This window comes from Dendropsophus ebraccatus, chromosome 8 (assembly GCF_027789765.1).
Source record: "Dendropsophus ebraccatus isolate aDenEbr1 chromosome 8, aDenEbr1.pat, whole genome shotgun sequence".
NCBI classification, from domain to species: domain Eukaryota; kingdom Metazoa; phylum Chordata; class Amphibia; order Anura; family Hylidae; genus Dendropsophus; species Dendropsophus ebraccatus.
Window position 1 is genome coordinate 124,625,732 of NC_091461.1, and position 14,692 is coordinate 124,640,423.

Here is a 14,692-nt window from a genome sequence, read left to right on the forward strand (position 1 = left end):
CACAGCACACTTGTCTTTTACTATTATTGCACATTTATGGATTCTGTAACCGCATTTACTTCAATGTTTGCTTTAAAAACTGCGGCCGCCGATGAAACGTCTTTTATTAAATCCTTTAAGTGATTGCTATATTATTGTCACAGGTTTCTAGAATCACTTGGGAAAAGCTTATGGGGTTGTTAAGGATCAGTAAAGGATCAGACAAACATGGCAGCTTACAAAAGTGTAGGTTTTCTGCTGTGTGAGGTGCACATCACTCTATTACATCACTGTATTACATCACTCTATTACATCACTCTATTACATCACTCTATTACATCACTGTATTACATCACTGTATAACACTCTATTACATCACTCTATTACATTCTATTACATCACTCTATTACATCACTGTATAACACTCTATTACATCACTCTATTACACTATTACATCACTCTATTACATCACTGTATTACATCACTCTATTACATCACTCTATTACATCACTCTATTACATCACTCTATTACATCACTGTATAACACTCTATTACATCACTCTATTACATTCTATTACATCACTGTATTACATCACTCTATTACATCACTGTATAACACTCTATTACATCACTCTATTACATCACTGTATAACACTCTATTACATCACTGTATTACATCACTGTATTACATTCTATTACATCACTGTATTACATCACTGTATAACACTCTATTACATCACTCTATTACATTCTATTACATCACTGTATTACATCACTCTATTACATCACTGTATAACACTCTATTACATCACTCTATTACATCACTGTATAACACTCTATTACACCACTCTATTACATCACTGTATAACACTCTATTACATCACTCTATTACATTCTATTACATCACTGTATTACATTCTATTACACCACTCTATTACATCACTCTATTACATCACTCTATTACATCACTCTATTACACTCTATTACATCACTCTATTACATCACTCTATTACATCACTCTATTACACCATTCTATTACATCACTCTATTACATCACTCTATTACATCACTCTATTACACTCTATTACATCACTCTATTACATCACTCTGTTACATCGCTATTACATCACTCTATTACATCACTCTATTACATTCTATTACATCACTGTATTACATCACTCTATTACATTCTATTACATCACTCTATTACATCACTATTACATCACTCTATTACATCACTCTATTACACTCTATTACATCACTGTATTACATCACTCTATTACATTCTATTACATCACTGTATTACATCACTCTATTACATTCTATTACATCACTCTATTACATTCTATTACATCACTCTATTACATCACTCTATTACATTCTATTACATCACTGTATTACATCACTCTATTACATCACTCTATTACATCACTCTATTACATTCTATTACATCACTCTATTACATCACTCTATTACATTCTATTACATCACTCTATTACATCACTCTATTACATCACTGTATTACATTCTATTACATCACTGTATTAGATCACTCTATTACATCACTCTATTACACTACTCTATTACATCACTGTATTAGATCACTCTATTACATCACTCTATTACATCACTCTATTACATCACTCTATTACATCACTCTATTACATCACTGTATAACACTCTATTACATCAAACTGTATGGGGCCCCATGAATCCTGTACACTCCCCCCCCCCCCCTCGCCAAACACAGACAATGACGCACATATACACACACAGAGGCACCAATAACATATATACAGATACGCCACTGACATACACACATATATACGCTGTAATGTGATGACACTAGTGCTGATGTATACACCATGAATAGACTGTACACAGGGAAATCATCTCAGTGTAATAAGAAATACTCAACCAGAAATAAAAGAAAATGCAGCAGATATTAGTGGTGGGTTCTTTTATTAGTGCCCAACATTAATAGAAGCTGCTGCAGAACATCTTTGGGAGCAAACCTGTCAATCACTTCAGACACAACTGACATACACAAACACACACATATACTCCAGTGTTACAGACATTGCTGATATACACACACATATAGCCACAGATACACATACTGACATATACATATATACAGATACATATATACACACAACTGACGTACACAAACACACACATATACACCAGTGTTACAGACACTACTGACACAAACACACACACACACACACACACATAGCCACAGATACATACACATACTGACATATACATATACCCACAGATACATATATACACTCACTGACACAAATACACAGCACTTACAGCTCCCAGGCTCCCCCCCCTCCTCCTCCTGTAGTCCGGGCTGATCTTCACATAGAAGTATTCAGGACCTTTGGGTCATGTGACGCAAAGGTCCTTTATCCCTCTCCTGTGCCGTGCAGGACCTGGCAGGTCCTGCTCCTCTGTTCAGCCCGCTCACCCGGCACTACAGTGAGGGGGCTGAACAGTGCAGTGGGGGTCCCTCTTCCACTGGACCCCTGGGGGAGCGGGGTACAGTGGTCGGATGTCAGTGTTAGTGCCTACCATGAAGGCAGTGCAGGCTTCCTCGGGCCCCCTTCCTGCAGGGGCCCCATAGCAGTCGCCTTCCCTGCCTTCATGGTAGCTACTGTACGCCACTGCTCTATTACATCACTCTATTACACTCTATTACATCACTCTATTACATCACTCTATTACATCACTCTATTACAACACTCTATTACACTCTATTACATTACACTATTACATCACTCTATTACATCACTCTATTACAACACTCTATTACACTCTATTACATCACTCTATTACATCACTCTATTACACTCTATTATATCACTCTTTTACATCACTCTATTACATCACTCTATTACATCACTCTATTACACTCTATTACACTCTATTACATCACTGTTACATCACTCTATTACACTCTATTACACCACTCTATTACATCACTATTACACTCTATTACATCACTCTATTACATTCTATTACATAACTCTATTACATCACTCTATTACATCACTGTTACATCACTCTATTACACTCTATTACATCACTCTATTACATCACTCTATTACATCACTGTATTACATTCTATTACATCACTCTATTACATCACTCTATTACACTCTATTACATCACTCTATTACACTCTATTACACTCTATTACATCACTCTATTACACTCTATTACACTCTATTACATCACTCTATTACACCACTCTATTACATCACTCTATTACATCACTCTATTACACTCTATTACACTCTATTACATCACTCTATTACATCACTCTATTACATCACTCTATTACATCACTCTATTTAATCACTCTATTACACTCTATTACATCACTCTATTACATCACTCTATTACATCACTCTATTACACTATTACATCACTCTATTACATCACTCTATTACACTCTATTACATCACTCTATTACATCACTCTATTACATCACTCTATTACATTACTCTATTACACTCTATTACATCACTCTATTACACTCTATTACATCACTGTATTACACTCTATTACACCACTCTATTACACTCTATTATATCACTCTATTACATCACTCTATTACATCACTCTATTACATCACCCTATTACACTCTGTTACATCACTCTATTACATCACTCTATTACACTATATTACATCACTCTATTACACTCTATTACATCACTCTATTACATCACCCTATTACACTCTGTTACATCACTCTATTACATCACTCTATTACACTATATTACATCACTCTATTACATCACTCTATTACATCACTCTATTACACTCTATTACATCACTCTATTACATCACTCTATTACACTCTATTACATCACTGTATTACATCACTCTATTACATTCTATTACATCACTCTATTACATCACTCTATTACATCACTCTATTACACTCTATTACATCACTCTATTACATCACTCTATTACACTCTATTACATCACTCTATTACATCACTCTATTACACTCTATTACACCACTCTATTACATCACTCTATTACATCACTCTATTACACTCTATTACACCACTCTATTACATCACTCTATTACATCACTCTATTACACTCTATTACACTCTATTATATCACTCTATTACATTCTATTACATCACTCTATTACATCACCCTATTACACTCTGTTACATCACTCTATTACATCACTCTATTACACTATATTACATCACTCTATTACACTCTATTACATCACTCTATTACATCACCCTATTACACTCTGTTACATCACTCTATTACATCACTCTATTACACTATATTACATCACTCTATTACATCACTCTATTACATCACTCTATTACACTCTATTACATCACTCTATTACATCACTCTATTACACTCTATTACATCACTGTATTACATCACTCTATTACATTCTATTACATCACTCTATTACATCACTCTATTACATCACTCTATTACACTCTATTACATCACTCTATTACATCACTCTATTACACTCTATTACATCACTCTATTACATCACTCTATTACACTCTATTACACCACTCTATTACATCACTGTATTACATCACTGTATTACATCACTCTATTACACCACTCTATTACATCACTGCATTACATCACTCTATTACATCACTCTATTACATCACTCTATTACACTCTATTACATCACTCTATTACAACACTCTATTACAACACTCTATTACATCACTCTATTACATCACTCTATTACACCACTCTATTACATCACTCTATTACATCACTCTATTACATCACTCTATTACACCACTCTATTACATCACTGCATTACATCACTCTATTACATCACTCTATTACATCACTCTATTACACTCTATTACATCACTCTATTACAACACTCTATTACAACACTCTATTACATCACTCTATTACATCACTCTATTACACCACTCTATTACATCACTCTATTACATCACTCTATTACACTCTATTACATCACTCTATTACATCACTATTACACTCTATTACATCACTGTATTACATCACACTATTACATCACTCTATCACTCTATAACAGTACTTATCAGCTGTTGTATGTCCTGCAGGAAGTGGTGTATTCTCTCCAGTCTGACATAGTGCCCTCTTAAAGGGATTGGCCTCTTTATTATCATCTTTTCCAGTGTTATAAAGTTATGGGGGAGATTTAGGAGGTGCAAAGCAGAACTGGCCCAGTCGCCCCCGGCAGCCAATCAGATTCCACCTCTCATTCGTCACAGATTCTTTGGAAAATGACATGCGATGCCCTGGCCCCTAGGGGCCACTCCGCAGTGTAGATGGTGCTAACAGACAGGAACCGGGGCAGCTGTAGGATAATGTGGTCACGGTGTAGGTACGAGGGTGATACAGCTGGAAACCGGGCTCCTGACCCTGCGGGAATACTGGGCATGCGATTCTTCGTTGTCCTTAGTCAGGGCACCAATTATCACACCAATGCCAAGGTTCAGAAACAACGGTAGTTGTGTATTTATTGTAACGGTGGTAACTAGTAGCAACAGTCTCTCCGGATGCAACCGGGAATAAGGCAATCTTGAATAAAGCAGAATAATGGGTGATGCTGCAATAGGCTGTGAGATTAGCGTGCTGAATGATGGGAGTAGTAGTGATACTGAAGCAGAGATGCTGGGTGGAATGAGACTTGAATGAAATACTTGCTGTTGATGATTTGAGAAGATGATGATGAGAGGAACTGAAGAATGGCTGAAGAATCGACACCCAGATGAGAATCTTGAGACTTGAGACAGGAACACAGCCAGTGGACTGGAGCAGCAGAGCACACAGAGGCCTCTCTCTTAGCAGGGAGAGAGAACGGACACAACTTGTCTCCTGAAGGTGGAGAACAAGACTACACTGTGGTAGCACAGGAAGTCACATGGTAACCCCAGCCAAAAGCTCGATGACCATTGGTGTTACCATGGAAGCAGGGCACAGTCACGTGACATCCAGCCATTGCATCATCACACCATTAGGCATATACAGAGAAATATACATGAGGAGTACCATACTTGAACACTAGGAGGCGACATAATACCATTAGACACTGATACCTGAGTACACATGCAATAAATGAATGAAATAGCAGACCTGAATACTGAGAAGGGTGACACAATACACGCAGTTTGCAGTGGACCATAGCTTTCCAGAACTGGTTATAACAAAAGTGTGAGCATAAGAAGGGCTGTTCTGGGACACTGCAGACAGGTGGAATCTGATTGGTTGCCGTGGGTAACTAAGACCATTCTCCTTTAGGGTGCCTTCACACCTACCGTATCGCAGCAGAAAATCCGCAGCGGATTTACAGTGCGTATTTAATGCTGTGTGCATTCATTTAGTTAAATCTGCTGCGGATCCGCAGTGGATTTTCTGCTGCGATACGGTAGGTGTGAAGGCACCCTTACAGCAGTTTGATAAATCTTGGTGCTGTAATTCTTGTCGTGTAGTCGTGCGGCCAAGCACAGCGCTAGAAGTGTAAGTCATCACAGCACATAGAAAAAACGTACAATAATGTGGCCGACCCCTTTAAGAGTCTGTGGGCCGGACTGTCCCTCTAATTCTATAGACACACAGGATTTCCCTATGAATGTCCCATAACAGAGAGGTGTATACAGGGGGCTGCAGTATATACGGGGAGCCTGGACCCCTGGGACTCCCAGTAACCATGTGCTCGGTGCAGATGGTGGGCGTCACATGTCCCCTTTAATTCTCGCTCCTTACAAGGTTTTCTCTTTGTATTTTCCTGCAGGAATTTGGAGCGTCACCAATTCACAAAGAACACAGAAATCCCAGAAAACCCTGAAACGAGATAACATTCTTTGTCCTCCTTCATAGTACGAGGAAACAAGGCCCGGCAGCGGCCAAACATTGTTATACGAGATCCCTCAGCCAAATATCTGCCCATGGATTCTGTGTCCTCTGCTGTATCCCAGGCTGCGAGGTAGCCGCCATCTTTGTCCCCTCTCAGTCCCCGGTGATGCATCTGCTGCCGCCCCCGTGCATGCTCGCAGGGTTTACGTGCTCTATGGTATCTCAGTATTTTAGGTAAGGATTCCGCCCGTATTTATTGCTGGAGAGTGCCGGAATATTCCATACGGTGGCGGCGTGCATTGCTCCAGCTGACAGCACACCTGCCGCCTGCTCCATGCTCCCTAGAATCCTACTGGGCCTGTAGCAATTGCTTCCCTCCTTACCGCCCACACTGAAGAGAGGGCCGGCAGGTTATATATATATATATATATATATATATATATATATATATATATATATATATATATAGATGAGAAGGAGAGAAAGGGAAAGTTTACTAGAGATCTGAAATATGGATGTGGAGGCCATGTGCTAAACACATGCGTCCGCTCAACATCTGGCTCAGGAACATAGATTAGGAATCCACCGGGGATCAGCCATCCCAGAGCTCCTGCACTACGCAGAAAACACTAGCTACCGGAACTAAAAAATGTAAAGGAAAAAGGGCAACAGTGGCCGGCCACCAAACACATGTCCAAGGCCTGAGTGTCCAATGAGAAACCAAGACCGGATTCGGCATCATGGAGGACATTCATACTTTTGTTGACGCAGACAAAGAGAATCTCCCCAACCTAATAACCCCGCCAGACGTCGTGTAGATATAGATGTATGGTCCAGTTCCTTGACGTGGCTGTGGTCATTGTGCGTTCCTCCATTGTACTAGTAGTGTTTGGCCGGTGAGGACCAAGATGAGATGCTTGGAGATACCTTTTTTGACTTTTATCTTCTTGACTTGTTGGGGAAGACCCCATAAAGAGAACCCAACTCTTCAGTACAAGCAAGAACTGGTTTTGAGAGCTGAACAATTGAGGTTACTCTCTATGAGAGAGTCCTGTAGACTTGGTCAGGAGAGAAGGTCCTTGGTTAACTTCCAGCTCCCTCCCCAGGAAGTGTACCCTATTAGAGAGCATCAGTTCAGGACAGTAGACAAGAGCGTTGATTGCCTATCGAAGGATGGGTCAGAGGACTGTGGCAAAGAAAGGAAGAGCAGAGATACAATCCATCGCTCTATGGTAGAGACCAATGACTGGACCATGATCCACAACCATAGACCGCGCACTAACACCTCCAGCAGGCACTCTCTCAGGAGAGGCACAAAAACACTGCAAGAACATTTTGCTCCTCTGAAAAGAAACACAAGATTCCGCCGAGATACAGAGCCAAGTAACGTGCAAAGGATATTATCCGATTACTCCGGACCCTTCTTACTACAAAAGAACAGCTCTGCCGAAGGCTCCGTCTACTTCTCGGGTGCACACAGTCGACTGGTGTTGAATCCGGAAGCCGAGCAGCAAATACCTCGAGAAACTTTCACTGTAGAATTATGGGTAAAGCCAGAAGGAGGACAGAATGGTCCAGCCGTCATAGCAAGTAAGACCCACTCCTTGTATCAGTGTTCAGGTGTCTTTACCTGTGGTCGGTCGATCCCAATAGTCAGGTGTAGAATGATAACTTCCTATAATTTCTTATAGCCGCCAGGAAGGAATTGCATGACCCGTAGAGTGTTTTCCAGAGATTATTTCTAGTACGTTTTACTACTCTTTCTACTTTAACAGGTTGTGGGGAAGCAATAGGAGGTGAAACAGGGATGTCTGCTGCCACCAGTGTTTGTGTGGGGAACTGCAGGGCATGAGCAGTGAGTCAGTGAGGACCAGGGCATGAGCAGTGAGTCAGTGAGGACCAGAGCATGAACAGCGAATCAGTGGGGACCAGGGCATGAGCAGTGAGTCAGTGAGGACCAGGGCATGAACAACGAGTCAGTGAGGACCAGAGCATGAACAACGAGTCAGTGAGGACCAGAGCATGAACAGCGAGTCAGTGAGGACCAGAGCATGAGCAGCGAGTCAGTGAGAACCAGGGTATGAGCAGCGAGTCAGTGGGGACCAGAGCTTGAGCAGCGAGTCAGTGGGGACCAGGGCATGAACAGCGAGTCAGTGAGGACCAGGGCATGGGCAGCAAGTCAGGGGGAACCAGGACATGAGCAGCGAGTCAGTGGGGACCAGGGCATGAACAGCGAGTCAGTGAGAACCAGGGTATGAGCAGCGAGTCAGTGGGGACCAGAGCTTGAGCAGCGAGTCAGTGAGGACCAGAGCATGAACAGCGAGTCAGTGAGGACCAGAGCATGAACAGCGAGTCAGTGAGGACCAGAGCATGAACAGCGAGTCAGTGAGGACCAGAGCATGAACAGCGAGCCAGTGAGGACCAGGGCATGAACAGCGAGTCAGTGAGGACCAGGGCATGGGCAGCGAGTCAGTGAGGACCAGGGCATGAACAGCGAGTCAGTGAGGACCAGGGCATGGGCAGCGAGTCAGTGAGGACCAGGGCATGAACAGCGAGTCAGTGAGGACCAGGGCATGGGCAGCGAGTCAGTGAGGACCAGGGCATGGGCAGCGAGTCAGTGAGGACCAGGGCATGGGCAGCGAGTCAGTGAGGACCAGGGCATCAGCAGTGAGTCAGTGAGGACCAGGGCATGGGCAGCGAGTCAGTGAGGACCAGGGCATGGGCAGCAAGTCAGGGGGAACCAGGACATGAGCAGCGAGTCAGTGGGGACCAGGGTATGAGCAGCGAGTCAGTGGGGACCAGGGTATGAGCAGCGAGTCAGCAGGGAGCTGACTCGGCAGCTGTGAAAGTAGATGGTAATAGTATACAAGGGATGGATGACACAGGATGATAATGATCGCTGGGGGTCTCCTGGCCTGGACCCCCACACAGCTCACACAGGCTGGAAGGAGAAAGAAGGGAACAGACTGCTGGGGAGAAAGAAGCCACCAAACTGTACAGACTGAAGGATCTCAGGCACAAGGACCTTCCCAATCAGCCAATCAGTGTCCGCAGCGATGGACTGCCTCAGCAGCTGATTGGCTGAGCAGGAAGGTCACTGTGTGACACAGCACAGGAAGTGAGATAGCGGAGGTCAGGATAGGATTTCATTCCTGTTTAGCTGCACCCTGAGCACAGTTAGTTAGACAAACACTCTCTGGAATTCCCCCTTTAAGGCTCCAAAATTATTTGAAAAGAGGGACATAGACACGCCCCAACCAGTGGCGTAGCTACCATGAAGGCAGGGAAGGCGACTGCTATGGGGCCCCTGCAGGAAGGGGGCCTGAGGAAGTCTGCCCTGCCTTCATGCTAGGTACCGACCACTGTACCCCCAGTGGTCCAGAGAGGAAGAGGGACCCCCACTGCACTGTTCAGCCCCCTCACTGTAGTGCCGGGTGAGCGGGCTGAACAGAGGAGCAGGACCTGCCAGGTCCTGTACGGCACAGGAGAGGAGTGAAGGACCTTTGGGTCACATGACCCAAAGGTCCTGAATACTTCTATGTGAGGATCAGCCCGGACTACAGGAGGAGGAGGAGGGGGAGCCTGGGAGCTGTAAGTGCTGTGTATGTGTGTCAGTGAGTGTATATATGTATCTGTGGGTATATGTATATGTCAGTGTGTGTGTATATATGTATCTGTGGGTATATGTATATGTCAGTGTGTGTATATATGTATCTGTGTATATATGTATCTGTGGGTATATGTATATGTCAGTGTGTGTATATATGTATCTGTGAGTATATGTATATGTCAGTGTGTGTATATATGTATCTGTGTATATATTTATATGTCAGTATGTGTATGTATCTATATGTGTGTGTATGTATCTGTGGCTATATGTGTGTGTATATCAGCAATGTCTGTAGCACTGGTGTATATGTGTGTTTGTGTATGTCAGTTGTGTCTCAAGTGATTGACAGGTTTGCTCCCAAAGATGTTCTGCAGCAGCTTCTATTAATGTTGGGCTCTAATAAAAGAACCCACCACTAATATCTGCTGCATTTTCTTTTATTTCTGGTTGAGTATTTCTTATTACACTGAGATGATTTCCCTGTGTACAGTCTATTCATGGTGTATACATCAGCACTAGTGTCATCACATTACAGCGTATATATGTGTGTATGTCAGTGGCGTATCTGTATATATGTTATTGGTGCCTCTGTGTGTGTATATGTGCGTCATTGTCTGTGTTTGCCGGGGGGGTGGGGGGCGTACAGGATTTATGGGGCCCCTTACATTTTTTTGCTATGGGGCCCTATGAGTCCTAGCTACGCCCCTGGCCCCAAACGAACCCAAAAAATGCCCCCTAACCACACCCATGCACCAGGACACGCCCCTTAACCACGCCCAAACACTTCTCCCACAATGCCACCGCTGCTACTGTATAATCCACTGTACAAGGATCAATATCACCTCATCCAGTCATATAGACGTATCCCCAGCCCCACACAGGCTCTGTACACCATATACATTACAGTGCAGTTATATCAGGTGACTCACAGGGGACGTCTTCTCTGATCGGAGTTCTTCCCTTTTCATCTTCTTCTCCATTTGCCCTGGGCCGTTATGAGAACTTCTCCGAGCCACAAATCCACAGAATCTGCCAGACAGACATATTAGTCTCCTCACTCTGTCACCATCTCCATCTCTCTACACACTGCACATCTGTATTGGTCCCTGTACACCCTCATTTAGTGGGTAGGCTGCCTCTATGTGATCCCCTTATAGTATATGCCCCCCTCTGTGTAACCTCCTTATAGATGTATGATAGATAGTATGTCTCTTATAGTATGTCTCCCGTTGTGAGATCATAGCAGAGACACACTATAAGAGACATCCTATAAGAGACACACTATAAGAGACATACTATAAGAGACACACTATAAGAGACATCCTATAAGAGACATACTATAGGAGACACACTATAAGAGACACACTATAAGAGACATCCTATAAGAGACACACTATAAGAGACACACTATAAGAGACATACTATAAGAGACATACTATAAGAGACATCCTATAAGAGACATCCTATAAGAGACACACTATAAGAGACACACTATAAGAGACATACTATAAGGGACACACTATAAGAGACACACTATAAGAGACACACTATAAGAGACACCCTATAAGCGACACACTATAAGAGACTTTAGGAGACATACTATAAGAGACACGCTGTACAAGACAAGCTATATGTATGGCGGCAGGATCAGCATTGTGCGCTGTATGGCGGCAGGATCAGCATTGCGCACTGTATGGCGGCAGGATCAGCATTGTGCGCTGTATGGCGGCAGGATCAGCATTGTGCGCTGTATGGCGGCAGGATCAGCATTGTGCACTGTATGGCGGCAGGATCAGCATTGTTTGCTGTATGGCGGCAGGATAAGCATTGTGCTCTGTATGGCGGCAGGATCAGCATTGTGCACTGTATGGCGGCAGGATCAGCATTGTGCGCTGTACGGCGGCAGGATCAGCATTGTGCTCTGTATGGCGGCAGGATCAGCATTGTGCGCTGTACGGCGGCAGGATCAGCATTGTGCTCTGTATGGCGGCAGGATCAGCATTGTGCTCTGTATGGCGGCAGGATCAGCATTGTGCGTTGTATGGCGGCAGGATCAGCATTGTGCACTGTATGGCGGCAGGATCAGCATTGTGCTCTGTATGGCGGCAGGATCAGCATTGTGCTCTGTATGGCGGCAGGATCAGCATTGTGCGCTGTATGGCGGCAGGATCAGCATTGTGCTCTGTATGGCGGCAGGATCAGCATTGTGCGCTGTATGGCGGCAGGATCAGCATTGTGCGCTGTATGGCGGCAGGATCAGCATTGTGCGCTGTATGGTCTGATTGCTTGGATATGAATGCTGTGCGGGTGCTGTGGCTGTGCAAGTGCTGTGGTGACTCTGCAAGTTCTATTGCGATGGCTGTATAGGTGCTGTGGCGGTTGTTGTGCAGGTGCTGTGGCGGTGGCTGTGCTGTGGCGGTTGCTGTTCAGGTGCTGTGGCGGTGGCTGTGCAGGTGCTGTGGCGGTGGCTGTGCAGGTGCTGTGGCTGTGCAGGTGCTGTGGCGGTTACTGTTCAGGTGCTGTGGCGGTGGCTGTGCAGGTGCTGTGGCGGTGGCTGTGCAGGTGCTGTGGCGGTGGCTGTGCAGGTGCTGTGGCGGTGGCTGTGCAGGTGCTGTGGTGGTGGCTGTGCAGGTGCTGTGGCGGTGGCTGTTCAGGTGCTGTGGTGGTGGCTGTGCAGGTGCTGTGGCGGTGGCTGTGCAGGTGCTGTGGCGGTGGCTGTTCAGGTGCTGTGGTGGTGGCTGTGCAGGTGCTGTGGCGGTGGCTGTGCAGGTGCTGTGGCGGTGGCTGTTCAGGTGCTGTGGCGGTGGCTGTGCAGGTGCTGTGGCGGTGGCTGTGCAGGTGCTGTGGTGGTGGCTGTGCAGGTGCTGTGGCGGTGGCTGTTCAGGTGCTGTGGTGGTGGCTGTGCAGGTGCTGTGGCGGTGGCTGTGCAGGTGCCGTGGCGGTGGCTGTGCAGGTGCTGTGGCGGTGGCTGTTCAGGTGCTGTGGCGGTGGCTGTGCATGTGCTGTGGTGGTGGCTGTGCAGGTGCTGTGGCGGTGGCTGTTCAGGTGCTGTGGTGGTGGCTGTGCAGGCGCAGAGGATTGAAGTAATAAAATGACCCTCGTCCACATCACCCCGTGCTCTACAGGGACAGAGCCGCAGCCTACATGCTTCCAACCTGCTGATCATGGGGGTCCCAGCAGTCAGACCCCCACTAATCTGCTGGTTACCCCCTCTGAAGGATCTGCTAGTAAGGTCTTGGTGGCAGGTGCCGGATTACACCCCCCTCTGAGGTCTTGTGGAGTCCGGGCATTGCTTAGGGGGTCCTATACAATTATAGGCAGGTTGTTTGGATGTTGAGGCTATTTAGCATGTTTGAGGCTACCCAGCATTGTTACACTGTATTGTTCTGGGAAATACTGAGACCACTTGAGGTGAAAATTGTTGCTCGCCTCTAGTTACAAATTGTTTTTCTAGAAGTTTTGCGTTTGGCAGCGATGTAAATGCTAAATTCTCCCGCTAACTCGGTAATGATTACAATCTGCAATTTGGGAGCCCGCTCTTTATTTGTATGTTCTGCAAATTCCAAACCATAAAATAAGGACCACATAGAGGTAAATGATACTGCGGGATTTCTGTAACACGGAACATTCCGCCACATTCCGCAGACTGGAGAAAATAGGTTAACAACAAAGTCAGATTATCCCATTGTTATTAGGGCGATTGTTCTGGGAATGATGGGGGATGCCGCGTGATGGGGACTGATGTGTGATGGGTGATGCGTGATGGGGGCCGCATGATGGGGGATGCCACGTGATAGGAGCTGATGTGTGATGGGTGATGCGTGATGGGGGCTGATGTGTGATAGGTGATGCGTGATGGGGGCCCCGTGATGGGAGATGCCACGTGATGGGGGCTGATGTGTGATGGGTGATGCGTGATGGGGCCGCGTGATGGGGGCCGTGTGATGGGAGATGCGTGATGGGGCCGTGTAATGGGGGCTGCGTAATGGGGGATGTGTGATGGGTGATGAATGATGGGGGCTGCGTAATGGGGGATGTGTGATGGGGGCTGCGTAATGGGGGATGTGTGATGGGGGCTGCGTAATGGGGGATATGTGATGGGGCTGCATGATGCGGGTTAAGAAGCCACATTCCGTGGCCTCCGGGCGGGGGGGTGTCATTAACTTCGGAGATCGGCCAGACTCGTCAAACAACGAACTAGGACAAGTGCGGCTTTTGTCGTC

The 14,692-nt window shown here is 45.1% G+C and overlaps 1 protein-coding gene across 7 annotated transcripts in view; it reads left to right on the top strand.

Moving 5' to 3' along the window:
• PAPPA2 (pappalysin 2) overlaps positions 1 to 14,692 on the top strand; it is a 201,065-nt gene that overhangs the window by 46,661 nt on the left and 139,712 nt on the right. For 6 of the 7 annotated variants that reach the window (XM_069981707.1, XM_069981709.1, XM_069981705.1 and 3 more), the window contains one exon: positions 6,798 to 8,449. The exons of the other annotated variant lie outside the window; for it this stretch is intronic. In XM_069981707.1, coding sequence (XP_069837808.1) covers positions 7,768 to 8,449 — 682 coding nt within the window. In that variant the 5' untranslated portion in view covers positions 6,798 to 7,767. The remainder of the gene's footprint in view (positions 1 to 6,797; positions 8,450 to 14,692) is intronic. 7 annotated transcript variants of the gene reach the window in all.